Source organism: Akanthomyces muscarius, chromosome 3 (assembly GCF_028009165.1).
Source record: "Akanthomyces muscarius strain Ve6 chromosome 3, whole genome shotgun sequence".
NCBI classification, from domain to species: Eukaryota; Fungi; Ascomycota; class Sordariomycetes; order Hypocreales; family Cordycipitaceae; genus Akanthomyces; species Akanthomyces muscarius.
The window spans coordinates 3,604,054-3,617,930 of NC_079243.1; the positions used below are offsets into that span (position 1 = coordinate 3,604,054).

General features: G+C 52.4%; 4 protein-coding genes across 4 annotated transcripts; 3 read left to right on the top strand and 1 right to left on the bottom strand.

Annotated features, from left to right (window-relative positions):
* Positions 1–1,950: 1,950 nt before the first annotated feature.
* Positions 1,951–2,758, top strand: LMH87_002549 (uncharacterized protein; the record flags this gene model as incomplete). The annotated part of the gene is made up of 4 exons (XM_056194023.1): positions 1,951–1,978; positions 2,076–2,227; positions 2,639–2,656; positions 2,735–2,758. 4 exons carry the CDS (start codon positions 1,951–1,953, stop codon positions 2,756–2,758), a joined length of 222 nt encoding a protein of 73 aa, XP_056051002.1.
* A 374-nt stretch (positions 2,759–3,132) lies between these two features.
* LMH87_002550 (uncharacterized protein) lies at positions 3,133–6,799 on the bottom strand (the record flags this gene model as incomplete). Its single annotated transcript, XM_056194024.1, has 3 exons — positions 3,133–3,359; positions 3,412–6,131; positions 6,183–6,799. The coding sequence occupies 3 exons, from the start codon at positions 6,797–6,799 to the stop codon at positions 3,133–3,135; spliced, it is 3,564 nt and encodes a 1,187-aa protein (XP_056051003.1).
* A 2,403-nt stretch (positions 6,800–9,202) lies between these two features.
* On the top strand, positions 9,203–12,705 carry LMH87_002551 (uncharacterized protein; the record flags this gene model as incomplete). The annotated part of the gene is made up of 4 exons (XM_056194025.1): positions 9,203–11,350; positions 11,403–11,475; positions 11,529–12,264; positions 12,333–12,705. The coding sequence occupies 4 exons, from the start codon at positions 9,203–9,205 to the stop codon at positions 12,703–12,705; spliced, it is 3,330 nt and encodes a 1,109-aa protein (XP_056051004.1).
* Positions 12,706–13,161: 456 nt separating this feature from the next.
* On the top strand, positions 13,162–13,587 carry LMH87_002552 (uncharacterized protein; the record flags this gene model as incomplete). Its single annotated transcript, XM_056194026.1, has 1 exon — positions 13,162–13,587. One exon carries the CDS (start codon positions 13,162–13,164, stop codon positions 13,585–13,587), a length of 426 nt encoding a protein of 141 aa, XP_056051005.1.
* Positions 13,588–13,877: the final 290 nt, after the last annotated feature.

Consider the following 13,877-nt stretch of genomic DNA (forward strand, 5'->3'; position numbering starts at 1 on the left):
CACTCAGAGTGGAGATGGAAATCGGGCGGCGACGCAGGACCGGAGAGTGTGTGTTCTTTCGGCTTGAAGGTCCTGCTCGGTTCAGACTTCGGACAGGTTTTAAGTTGTAGGGCTGCGATTCGGGTTGATTATTACTAAACTCGCTTGTTAGCTGTTGTCAGCTTCTCTTTTTTTTTTCCTGTCGACGCCGGCTTGAAGCATCGCCTCTGCGCACAAGGGTCGTCCTGCCAAAATCTCCGCTGGTAGCGCGCGACGTCGGCACGCAAAGCACAAGGGCGGGCTTCCAGTGGGCCGGGGAGGCAAGGTCGTGGAGGGGTGGCCAGCGAGCAAAGCTAGACAAGGCCGGCGATTCGATTTTGCATACCTTGAGGGCTTGGGTTTTGCTCAGGAGTTGACGAGTTGTCTGGAGAGCAAGTAGACGGCAAAAGAAAAGAGTATGTAGTATCTGATTGAACCTGATACAAAAATTGTAGAACTGGTTCTATAACAGCAGAGGGGCACGAGCCATTCTTATCCTTTCATCACAAGCTACAAGCCCGACTCCGGGGCTAGCATCGAACAGCACCGCGCCCTCCTCCGGAAAGCAGCAAGCAACAAGCCAAAGCTAGATTTAGATTCCGGGGTGAACGGCGATGACACATAATGACTACCTTGCCACCTCCAAAATTCGATTATCGTCTTCCCCTCCCTCTGCCCGCTATACCCTCCTCTCCCGCAATTACCGTTCATGTCGGCAGCCATCGGTCTAATGGAGCTTCTCTGTAGCCTTGAGCCGCCCTGCTGTGCGGGCGCGCCAACCAATGCGGGGAGAGCGAATCTTGTTCCAGATGGTTTACAGAAAGAGAACCTCCATGGCTAGCCAGGTGCCTATTTTCTCCGTTCCCTGCAGCAAGAATAGCGAGGAATAATGTCACAATTGGAGGGGTGCAGTCGTGTATTGCAGAAAGCAGTACATGTGCTTTCCTGCAGACTTGCCTGCCTATTCTCTGCTTTTTGTCGTAGGATTTGCTGCAAGTCGAGGAGGACAATGCTTTTGGCCAGTAAGATGACTTGTAAAGTTATTACCAGGCTGCTAACTAGTTAGTGTGCGCCGCGGGGCAGTTTCACGATGGCCCAGAATGACGGTTTGCTTGCCAACTGGCTACTTGCGCCACTTCTCGCAGTAAATTGGGCAGTTCTTAGCTGTTGAATCCTCTGCTCTAGGCTCTGTAGACAGGGCAAACAACGACGGTGTGGTGGGATGCACCACCCAGGGCCTCGGCAGATCCAACAACGAGGCGCATCCAGCGACTGGTGCTACTTTACCGCCCTTGCCCAGTACTTTACAGCCACGGCGCCCCCCGGCCGACGCACCGACGGAGCTGTACGACACCCAGCCGCCTCAAGAGCTAGGGAGGCTCCGATGGCGCAGGGCCACCCACCGACCGCCCCTTGCCGTAGTTTACAGGAGGTAATGGAAACTCGGGGCAGGATCTACTACTGGGGGTAGACAAAGAAGACGAAAAGTACTTAAAACTGCGTATCTCCGACCTGGTTTACACCTATTTGGCTCGGAGACCAGGGGCTGCGGGCACGGAGCTCCGAGCAGCAAAGAGGCAGAGAGATGCCCATTGCTCGACGATCATGGCTCTCGAGCAATTCGACACGCCGTTCTCTGCCACAGGGAATCAAACGATGCTATTAATTCCGGGGCAATTTTACGTTTCAGTCATCAAATTTGCAATCGCGTCTAAATCGTCTGCTTACTGTTTCCCGTTCTCCCCAGGCGCAGACTCGGCTTGCTTATTGACCAGCAAAGTCCCAGTGGGCGGTATTACTCGTCCACCATGCGGCCTTGTAGTAATATCGCTTCCCTACCAAGCCCTGGCTGGCCAGTTTCACAGCGGGCGCCTTGGTGCTACTGAGTAATAAGCGCGACAGCTGTATATATATATATATATATACTGGTAGATGACCGCATCTCATCCTCGACTAATCTGTACGGAGTACACAACTACTCTCCTTCTCTTCTTCTACAGCCATTTCTCCAGCCATCAGCGGGCTACGCACCATCGAGCCAACTAACTAGCTGCCAGGGCTTATCCCCACGACCGAACCGGCCTTTCACGACGTCACACACCAACCCCCAAGAGCCGAGGCACAATTGGGCGTCCTTCTCCACACCGCGATGGGCGTCCAGCGCCGCCTCTCGTCTCCGGTCCTTTCCGACGCCATAAAGCCCGGTTCGGTCGGCCTCCCCCAGCTTGCATGTTGCTTGCCACTGTGCATTAGTTTGCAGGGCTAGGTAGCGACCTATTGCAGTGACGCATTATCGTGACATCTGTTAATTACGTCGTCGTTTCTTTCGCTGACCGTTCTGAGGATGATCAGCCCCTCATCTAGTTCTATACTGTTTATATTTTCTGCACTGCTACCCTTTTTCCAGGTCCTCTGCGAGTTTGCGTGGCCGACTCCATTTTCATGTGCTCTGTTGCTCTGTTGCATGCCAACGCGATGCTAAATTTAGCAATCAATTCGCCACGTATTCGCGCCCGCCGCTATCAACCTTCGCATTCCATGCCAATTCCCAAGCAAGTCTCGCCGCTGTGCATGTTTGTCAGTCATATCACACTTTTTCTGGCACAAGTCGCTTGCATAGCTCCAAGCAATTACATATGTATACAAAGCTTTTCATTAATCGATGCTACCATTTCAACGCCATATTATGTAACTCCGTCAAGCTGACTTTGTCCAGTGTCTCTCATCCAACGACGCTTGACGGCAATTGAAAACAAGATAAGCAAACTCAAAACAAAAATTTCAGGCTGTCGCCTTTCTACAAATCCAAACACGAGGCAACAGGCAAGGTGATTTGACTGTCAGCTCTCCAAAGCCATTCAAGGCCGCGGGTGCTCCGCCCATTGATTATTTGCTTCAAGACCAGGTCAGATGGGAAACGACATCAACTCCGTAGTGCGAAACAAGAAAGACCGGAATAGGGAAAGAAAATTGATAGAAACACAGGGTTCGCGGTTGTCCTGTGTCGGGAATTCGCGCCGTACGCCGTTAGGAGAAGAAAAAAGAAATGAATGCTTCAGATCTAGCAAAATGTTGAAGAGCTCCCAGGCTGCAAGCCCTACGCTGCTAGGGCGCTTAGCTAGCAGACGTCAGAGTCCTGATCATCATTTTTTGCTTGTTGCGGTCCGTCACAACCAGGTTGCGATCGTCAAACACAATTCGGAGCGTGTCCACAACCCGATGAAAACTGCTGGCCGCTCCACGCTCCTGGGTAAATCGGACGATGCTCAGTGGCTGGCGTTTGCCATGCTCAATCACGGTCACAACCTCAGCAGCAATGGCAACCTCTTTGATGTTGAGATCTGTCACTTGATTAGTAAAGTCTCATGTCTTCTGTTGATGCAGGGTCCTTACAGTTCTTAGCTGCAACTCGTGCAAAGATAATGTTGCGTTGCTTATCCACCTGAATATCGCGGATACCGTAGCGTCGCCACTCACGAAGAAGAATCGCCACTTCCTGCCGCGCTTTTCTGCGAGATAGATTCATGCACACATAGCTAGTCGCAGGCTTGACTCGGAAGAGACGTGTCAACCAGTTTTGTTTCACCTCGATGCTGCGCTGCGTGCCTGACCCAGAGCTCTTTACAGTCGCAACAGCTGAGCTCTTCCTGCGTGGCTGGCTGGCCGTGGATTGTGGTCGATCGTTCTCAGTATTTTCGCTATCCGGAGTAGCGACACTTTCCTGCCCGCGGCCATTCTTCCAGAAAGGGAAGCTAAAGGCGCGCTTCTTCGAGGATGCGTCCGTTGTGGCCGACTGGGGTTCCTGCGAGCTCTGCGAGATGGCAGGCGACTTCTGGCTCTCCAAGCTCTGAGGACTAGTCTCTTGCTCGGAGTCTGCCTTCGAAATGCGTCTGAACCAGGATCTCATCTTGCGGACGCCACCGCCACTAAGAGGCTCATCTCCCGCCGAGTGAGGAGCAGCTTCAACGGCTCGATCCGCATTGTATGCAATGTGCAGATGAAGCTTGCGTCCCAACTCCTCCTTTGTCAATTTCCTCTTGACGACAGGCGCCTCGGCTGCCTGAGAGCCATCCTGATCAATAGGAGAATCCACCACCATACGAATGGTATTCTCAGTATTGTTCAGATACACAAGATCTCCTGTCGATGTATTCATTTGCTTCGAGGTCGCTTGAGGTGCGGAGACGATGCGCGACTTGTCGTTGGAAATGTAGTTGGTACCAGAGTTTTCGTGAATGGATGGGAGCACAGTTGTCTTTTTGCAATTGAGGTTGGTAGCGGGTGCAGAGACGCTGCGTCTATCGACTTGGCGCGGAATTGACATGGCAACGGACCTTTGCGCGGTATCATCCATGATATATTCGCTACCACTTCCATAGTCCTCTCCAGAGCTGGGTCGCGAGTTGGCTGCGGTCGTCGCGTCGCTGAAGGTCCCATCCTCAGCAGGCAGAGGAGGTAATGGGCGATGTAACCATGACTTTGATGAGAACTCGGTAGCTTCTGTAGCTACGGATGGGCTCTCTGCGGTGAAAGAAAATGGCGTTGAGTCTCGGTTCCTCTTGTCGCCGTCGCTCATCACGGACTCGTCGTAGATCAAAGAGCTTCTAAACGCCTCGTCACAATTGCGAGCAATATCGTTGCTAAAGTTGCGAAGCTCATCGCGGAAGAGCGCAGAAGCATTTTTGACCACGAGTGGAGAGTCAGACTGAGGACGCCTGTACATAGCAGGCACCTTGGGCACGGCGGGCGTGTTGCCTCGAACGCGTTGAAGAGGGAAGATTTCCTCGTGAATACTGGAGGATGATGTTCCGGGGCGACGGCCCACATTCTGTATCTTGGAGGTCGAATTTGAGCGCTTGCGCATATGGCTGAAATCGACGGCACGTTTGTGTCGAAGGCTGGGACCAGTGCGCGAAGGTGTGCCCTGGCGGCTATTGAGGGAAGTCATGGAGCCCTTTGCAGATCCCAGTTTGGCAGTTGCGGAACTTTTGGTTGAATTAGCTCTGACACGACGCATGTTTGCGTTGGAAGTACTTCGAGCCCGTGCCTGGGCAGCTGGAGACGAGATGCTATCGCGATGAACGACAACTTTCGCATGGCTGGCCTGAGAGTCGCAATGCTGTAGCCTACCACTTGCTCTGTATGGATCATAGCTGACGACAGTTGCATTGTCTCCCTCTGCTGCGTTGGAAATGACTGTGAAACGAGAGATGGAGCGACCGTGTCCGTTTGCTCGAGGCTGCGAGAATTGACATGTAGACACGCGCTTCTTCCAGATAGAGGGTTTCATGTGATGATAGTCACTCATTGAATGAGCCAGCTCGGGCTTAAAGTCTTCGAGTTGCTTATCCCGATAGTCGTGAAGCAGCCAGTAGAAGGCTTTTTGGTCGTTTGGCTGTTCGCTAGTCAACTTGTGCGAGAGGTCTTGCTCGCTGAACATGTGCCACATCGATCGAAGCTGTCGCAGAAGCTGAGGGTCTATGTCGCTGCGAAGAACCGGATCGTACTTGAAGCCTTTGCCCAGAAGTTGGCTCGTGAGGTCGCCAAAGTCGTCTTGATAACTGTACTTCTGAACGAGGGGGTGGTTCCAGATCTCGTGCAAGTTGATACGGCGATCGGGGTTAACCTGCAGCATGCGACGGATCAGATCCTCGGCTTCGGGACTGACGTGCTTCGGCATCTCGTACACTCCCTTCTTGGTCTTTCCCATCATGACACGCAGGTCAGGATCGTCGAACGGAAGTGTTGCCGAAAGCATAGCATATAGAATGACGCCCATACTCCAGATATCGGCCTTGTCCCCGCGGTACTGCCTGTTCTTGAGAAGCTCCGGTGCAGCATAGTGGGGGCTGCCGCAGGCGGTTGCAAGCTGGTGTGTGGCTGTCTGGTGAAGCGCAGCCATGCCAAAGTCGGCAATCTTGATCTGCAGGTCAGCCGTGATGAGAATATTCTCGGGTTTCAAATCACGATGACAGATATTAAATGAGTGGCAGTAAGCAATGGCACTGATCATCTGCCGGAAGAAGAAAATAGCGACTTGTTCCGAGAGACGGCCTTTGGTGTTGATGAATGTGAAGAGATCGCCTTGGTCGATGTATTCGAGGATGAGATAACTATAGCAAGATCAGTATCGAAGGATTATACTCTTAGCTTCGCCCACGTACATTTCGGAGCGATTTTCCCAGATGTCGTAGAGCTTCATAATGTTTGGGTGCTCAATAAGCTTAAGGATGGCTACTTCGCGTTCGATGGCCATGGGAACGCGTGTGTGGCCGTCTGAAGGCTCGGGGAGATGGCTGTCCCACTTGCTCAGGGCGGCTAAACTGCTGTCCTGAACCAAATAGGCCATGCGTCGATTGACAATCTTGACGGCGGCAAGTTGGTTTGTGATATTGTGGCGACAGAGGCGCACACGGGCGGAGGAGCCCTTGCCCAGGGTGCGTCCAAGTTGCCATGGACCAATGTGGGTTTTGTAGTTTCTCTTACTGCGGCTGCTCGAGGTGGACGCATACGAGGCTTGCGACATGCGTTTGTCTTCCTCAGTGGTCTGGTGCTCGTTCATGATAGCAGACACTCGTGCACCGGGGGCTACCTGGTGGACAGCTGGAGATTGCACCTGTCGCGCGCGGTGTTGGGTCACAGCCTCATTTGTGGCCTGGTACTCATTTCTTTGGTTTCGATGTTTGTTTGGCGGCTGGTCTGCGTGAATAATAGGCGAGTTGATTCGATAGGCCGCTTCGGCCAGCGGCGAGCGGGCAGCGGAAACAGCAGCCTCAGCCATTTCTTTGTTTCGATTTTTGTAGGAGAAGCTAGAACATAATACAGGCGAGGAATGGTCGATTTAAACAGGAAGGCTCAAATTCGGAATCCTTCCCTGTGTCCGATTTGTTTAAGAAAGATTTTTTTAGCGTAGATGGTGTGTAAACGGCGAGTGTGGAAAAGGTTTGTAAGAGGCGATGGGAGCAAGCGTTTGCTTCGAGGAGCGTCGAGCGTGTAAGAGAGGGTCGGTGCGAAAGCAGTTGTAGAGCGTAAATCAAGCGTGGAAGAGCAGAGGAAACCAAATTGTCCAAAAGCAAGGACCAGAAGAGAGGAAAACTCGGCGATGCACCGTTGCGACGAGGTGGATGAAGAAGGAAAAGGGACGGAGGAGGAGGGAGACGACACAAACGGAGGGCTGGGCCGGCGGCGACTGGAGAGACAGGCGGATCAGGCGACACTAACAAAGCTGTGCTTGTACTCGAGGCAAAGAAGATCAAATCAGACAATTCCGGGCTTGCTAGCAGAGGCAAAACGTGCCAGCCGCCCAAAAGAAAGTGAGCAGTTCGGAAACTCAGGAATGCAATGTTTACTTGGGAGTGGCGGCGATGGTCAACACGGTGCAGCATGGCGTTGTGGGTGGTGGGCAGGTCCCAGGTGGTGGGCGTGCCACACCTCCAAGGGAGGGTCGCGCGCCGCGCCTCTGGAATGGAATTTTCCACAGCCAATAGACATAGGTGCCTTGCCTGGGTACCTATCTACCTGCTAGTCTGCTGGGCAATGCGTCTGCGACATACAGTAGTGAACGCCCGTATTTTTTTTTGTCTTGAAGGAAGTAGAGGCCGAGCCGTCTCGCTGCATTCCAACCCCCGACCAAGCTGGGCCAATCCCCCGTCGTAGCATGCCTCGCCTACAACACTACTTGGCTGCTGCTGCTTCCACGGCAGAGTGTGCCTACCCTCGTCGCCGACTCTGACCCAAACAATGCTGTCATGGAGATGTTTTTGGCCGACTTCTAGCCCGTCTGGAAGTCAATAACAAATGTTCCCCCCTCCACGTCTGCTGAAATTGCAGGGCCACATCCTCTTGGCACCGGCCTCCTATCAATTCCATCCAGCCATAAATCAATTTTTCAACTAGCAAGCTACAATACCCCCGCAATGTCTCCAGCTGTCCTATCTATTTTATACAGTATGGGAATAAATTCTTATTCTCACGTCACGCGTGGTGGAGCAGGTTGAAAAGTCTCGAAACCGACACAACACTAACCCCCCTTCAATACGATCATTGACTCTCACTCTGTCTGTGACTCTCATCTGTGGCGACACCAGTCTGAGACCCGTAGCCTACTTTTCTGCATGTCGCAGAAGCACTACTGTCACGAGTGCCGGGGTGCGCGAACTGATGGGACGCCGAACGCCCGTGTAAGTCAAGGGAGGCCACCCACCCTAGAGAACGCGAATCGGATGGCCGGGCCAGCCTAAGCTCTCTCTGTTGACGACAATTCTCATACAACTGTCGTATTCTCTAGTCCTTATGCCCCGTCAGCGGCTACGTAGACGAGCAGCTGTGTGCAGACTTTAGTTGGTGCCGAGAATAAAAAGGCTACAAATTGTCGCGAGAACAGTGCGCTCATTAACTAGCCCCATTCATAAAAATTGTCTGGAACATGCAGGCTGGTAAGACTTGCTGCGCCCTGCTTAGGGCTTGATTTGCTTATCCAGCTTTTGCTCTTGTTTGATCATATGTCTAAGCGTCTGTCATAGTAACATACTAAAATGATATGCTGCCAGTGTACCAGTACTCCGAGCTAATTACGAAAGTCTCTATTAGACTTTAGCGTTCCTGCTTTCAACGAACTAGATCGGCGTGATTGGTTTAGTGGTAAAATTCTCCGTTGCCATCCGCAACGTCGGGGAGCCCTGGGTTCGATTCCCAGATCACGCATTTTTTTGGTTGTACTGTCTATTTTTAGTCGCCGCCACGGTTAGGAGGGAAACTGATTCATCTTGTATTGTCTAAGTGTTTTGCGTTCAACCCTGCTTTATTTATCACATCGACTCTTGCTGGGGTATGTAAGTAAGCCTGCCGTTAGTCACTGGACACACCGTAATCGTGCGTAACGGTTAAGGGCAGTGCGGTTGTCCAACTTCAATTAATCATACAAAGTTGCACCAATTCTCATCTTAAAATCACGCTTTCATGAAACCGGAGCCGTGATTCTCCTCGCTTCTTAATTTCGTCTTGCACTGTGCATCTGTCAAACCGACGCGTCGGTACGTAGGTAGGTACTTTTTGGTGGGGATCTGGTTAAGTGCAGCCTGCAAACGCGTGTAGCGCGTCTTCCAAGGCCCCTCACCAAACGTTAACATCTCCGAAACCGCCTGGCACTTCTTTCGGCCAGCGCACCAAGCGCTGCCCCTAAATAATGTCGTCGGTCAGGTCTCGCAGGCGTCGTCGCATCGAATCCGACGAGGATACCGACGAGGATAACATCCACACACCTGAGCCCCCGAAGCGAGCGCGACGATCGCTGCTGCCGCAACATGAAACTAACGGCGGCCCAAGCCGCTCAAATGGCGCCTCGAACAATGTCGACATGGGGGACTTCCAGCCTGGCTCTATTGTGCGTGTTACTGTGAAGAATTTTGTAACATACGAGAAGGCAGAGTTCTTTCCCGGCCCATACCTGAATATGGTCATTGGCCCTAACGGGACTGGCAAGAGTTCGCTCGTCTGCGCCATCTGCCTGGGACTAGGTTACAGTCCCAAGCATCTGGGTCGTGCCGGATCAATCAAAGAATTTGTTAAGCACGGCAGAGAAAAGGCATCCATTGAGATCGAGTTGCAAAAGAGACCAAACGACCGCTACAACTTCATCGTCCGAGTCGAGATTCGTCGAGATCAAAATACCCAAAAATGGTGGCTTAACGACAAGGAGACAACACACAAGAAGATTCAGGATCTGATGAAATCACTGAAGATTCAGGTCGACAATCTCTGCCAGTTCCTGCCCCAAGATCGAGTGGTCGAGTTTGCCGCTTCGACTCCCGTGGAACTACTGCACGAGACAATCCGCGCCGCAGCACCGGAAGAAGTGCTCCTCTGGCAAAGTAAACTTCGGGAATTATTCAAGGAAAAGAAGGAACTTTTGGAAAACAGCCAGACCGACGCAAGCACACTCGATAATCTCGAGACCCGCCAGCAAGGGCTGCAAGCTGACGTTGACCGGCTTCGAGAACGTGACGAGATTATAAAACGACTGGAAGATCTGAAGTTGGTGAAAGTGATTGCCAGATACGAAGAAGCGCGCAACAAATATATGGCGGCTAAGGAGAAGAAGAAGAATGCTCAAGAATCCCTAAAGCGACTCGAGACTGAGAGCGGGCCTTCGCTGCAGGCTGTAAACAGAAAGGAGGCATATCTACAAAAGGTCGATTCCGCGTTGGCAGCCAAAAAAAGAGCTCTCGAACAGTGCCACGACTTGTCAGATGCACTCGATCAAAAAGTCAAGGACGAGCAGGGCGCGATTGTTGCGTTCGATAACAAGATGGCTGCGGAGCGAAAACTGTTCGATGCAAGGAAAAAGGAGGTGGCCGCTGCACGAGCCAGACTTACATCGCTGCAGGCCGACCTGAAGAATCGTCCAGGCGAGTTCAACGCAGGCGAGTGGAACCAGAAGATCCGCGCCGAGGAACATAACCTGCGCGAGCTAGAGGCCAAGGACCGCGAGCTTGCTTCAGAGTTGACGAATGTCAAAGATCAGGGTCGAAACCCAAAACGAAGGAAGGACATATTAACCGCCTCATTGGCATCACTCGACACGCAGCAAGGCCAGCAATTGAATTTGATGAAGAAAAACTTTCCTGAAGTAGCACGAGCCTGGGAATGGGTACAAGAGCACATGGACGAGTTTGAAAAGGAGGTGTTCGGCCCGCCAATGATAAGCTGCTCAATCGCAGATGATCGTTATTCATTCCAGGTCCAGTCTCTATTGCAGATGGATGACTTTGCGTGTTTCACAGTCCAGACACGCAACGACTTTAAGAAGCTGTCGGACCAGCTTTACCGTGTCATGAGTCTCTCGGTTGTCATCCGTTCAAGCGTCCACTCACTCGAAAACTTCCAGCCTCCAATGTCGCGGAAGGAAGCCGTTAAGCTTGGCCTCGATGGCTTCGCTGTTGATTATCTGGAGGGACCTGCCCCTGTGATTGCTATGCTTTGCTCAGAAAAGAGAATTCATCAGTCTGGTGTAGGTCTGTCGGAACACGACAATGCCCAATATACCAGGCTGGCAAACAGTGGCAGCATTACGCAGTGGGCTGCTGGCAGGCATTTGTTTAGCCTTCGTCGGCGTAAGGAATACGGCGGCAAGGCGATGACTGCTATTAGCAAGTTTATCAATCCCGGTCGATTTTGGACTTCACAGACTGTCGATGTCCAAGAAAAGGCCGAACTGACGCGTCAACTCCAGGAGGTTGAAGCGGAATTTGAGGTTCTCAAAGACAAAAGAAATGAAATTCTGCAAAAGCAGAGAGCCCAACACGGGATGAGAGATGCCATAAGCGCCAAAATTGTGCGTACGCTGATGTTGCCGATAGCTGTATCTGAAGCTAACGAGATACCAGAACGACCTGAGGAGTGAAAAGAGTGCTCTACAAAAGGAGTATCAAAAGTGGCAATCACTGCCGGAGAAAATTGGTAAGTCTCGTGAAGACGTGGAGGTGTTTCTGATACTGATTGTGTTGCCGTAGAGGCCGAGGAGCGCCGAAGGGAAGAAAGTGCGCAAATGATGGAGGTCATCCGAAACCGTATGTACGCGGCGCAATACGAATTGGATAAGATTGTGGTAGCCAAGTACAAGGCCACAATGCGACACGCTGCTTCTCTGGAAAACATGAGGAAGGCACATGAAGAGTACATCGAGACCACAATCTGCTTCATTGAAGCCACTTCAGATGTCAACAGCCTCAAAAAGCGCAACACTGAGATTGTCAAGCGACTTGAGACGGAAAAGGAAAAGTTGGAAGACGCTACGCGTATCGCCGAGCAGGCACGAGCCGTAGGGAGGAACATGTCTGACATGGTCAAGGATCTACTCCTCGACCACGAAGATCGCCGTGAGTATCTCAAGAGCCTGGCTGAAGGCAAGACGGAGCACGATGTCGAAGTGGAAATGGAAGCGGAGAAGGCGCAGCTTGAGCTCATCCACGCGTCCAATCCCAATATCCTGCGAGAGTTTGAGAAGCGCGCGCAAGATATCGAACGACTCCGACACCAGATGGACGGCGTCAACGCCAGGGTCGCGGAGCTGACGACCGCCCAGGAGTCGCTCATGAACAAGTTTGAGCCGAAGCTGGATGAGTTGACTGCGCAGATTAACAGTGCATTTGCGTACAACTTTGAGCAAATCAGCTGCTCGGGCGAAGTGCGCGTCCACAAAGATGAGGACTTTGAGCAGTGGGCTTTGAACATCATGGTTCGCTTCCGGTATGTGCCACACCCAGTCGCCTGCACACTTTTCTTTGCGCGTTACTAACACACACGCGCGTCTCTAGCGAAACCGAAACCCTGCAGCTGCTCGACAAGCACCGACAGTCTGGCGGCGAGCGCGCCGTGTCGACCATTTTCTTCCTCATGGCGCTGCAGTCGCTTGCGCAGTCGCCGTTTCGCGTCGTCGACGAGATCAACCAGGGCATGGACCCGCGCAACGAGCGCATGGTGCACGAGCGCATGGTGGAGATTGCGTGCCGCGAGCACACGAGCCAGTACTTTCTCATCACGCCCAAGCTGCTCCCGGGACTGGCGTACCACCCAAAGATGCGCGTGCTGTGCATCGCAAGCGGCGAGTTTATGCCCCGCGACGGCGGCAAGCTCGACTTTAACCGGTGCCTGGCCGTTATGCGCGGCATGGCTATGGCGGGAGCTTAGAGAGCTTGAGAAACATGCACATGTGTATAATGTAGCTGAGGATGATCCCAGCACGGGGAAGGGGGGGCTTTGGAAGGTGAATTTGATTATGGAAAGGGCGTGACGGAGAGCCTTACATCTTGAGGGCGGGAAAGGTTTGGGTTTACTTTTTACAGTGTACATTTTTAGGCTTCTTTCATATTATATAAGCCGTTATTCTATAAAGTAATTTTCCAACTGCAGGCCCTCCATTGCGGTGCTTCAGCTGCGGTTCAGCTGGATATATACTTCTGCGGTTGCCTAGCTGTCATCGTTATGCTTGGCGTTATGCTGTCGATGAGCCCCCAGGCATAAAAGAATCGATCTTATCCCGCAGACGCAAAGTATTTCAGCACGATCCGTCTTAATTCTCAGCTCGGCTCCAAGCCTGTCACCCCAAAACACATTTCTTCATCTTGTTACTCCACAATCTTCAAGATGGCATCCGACTCTACCACCACCACCACCACCCCCAAGCCCCCCTCTCCCAGCGTCACCTCGCTCGCGGTGCTCAAGGTGGCCTTTGGGCTCGGCTGCCTGCTCGCGCCGCGCCTCACCAGCACGCTGCTGCTCCTCGACCCCGTCAGCGCGCAGGCCGCCGTCGTCACGCGCCTCTACGGCGGCGCCGTCGCGTCACTCGGCTACCTCCTCTGGGTGGTCGGCCGGGCCCACGCGCGCGGGGAGGCGAGCACGCGGGTGCTCCGGCACGTGGTGGCAGTCAACATCGCGGCCGACGCTGCCGACGTGATGTCGTGCATGGCAGGCTACGCGACGGGCGCGCTGAGGGCGCCGGTGTTTGCGCTCGTGGGAGGGGGCTGCGCGGCGCTGGAGATTCTGGGGATGGTGGCGTATCGAACCGTTTAGAGAATCCGACAGCTTTGGAAGAAAAAGTGCGTTGTTGTGTTTTGTGGTGTTCTTTTGTTTTTCGCCTCTCGATGTATCACGATTTAGTTTAAAGAGGCAGACAATGTTTGCATATTCATCATTACCAGGTATCAGATAATTTTCAATCACGCAAGACATAAGTAAGATCCAAACGTAGGCTTTGTAGCTCTTTTTTTGTGTTCATTGTACAAATTAAACTTTAAAAAGAAAACCATTGACGTAGTTTTAACAAGAAAAAACAAGCATACAACAATACAAAAAAACAAGGA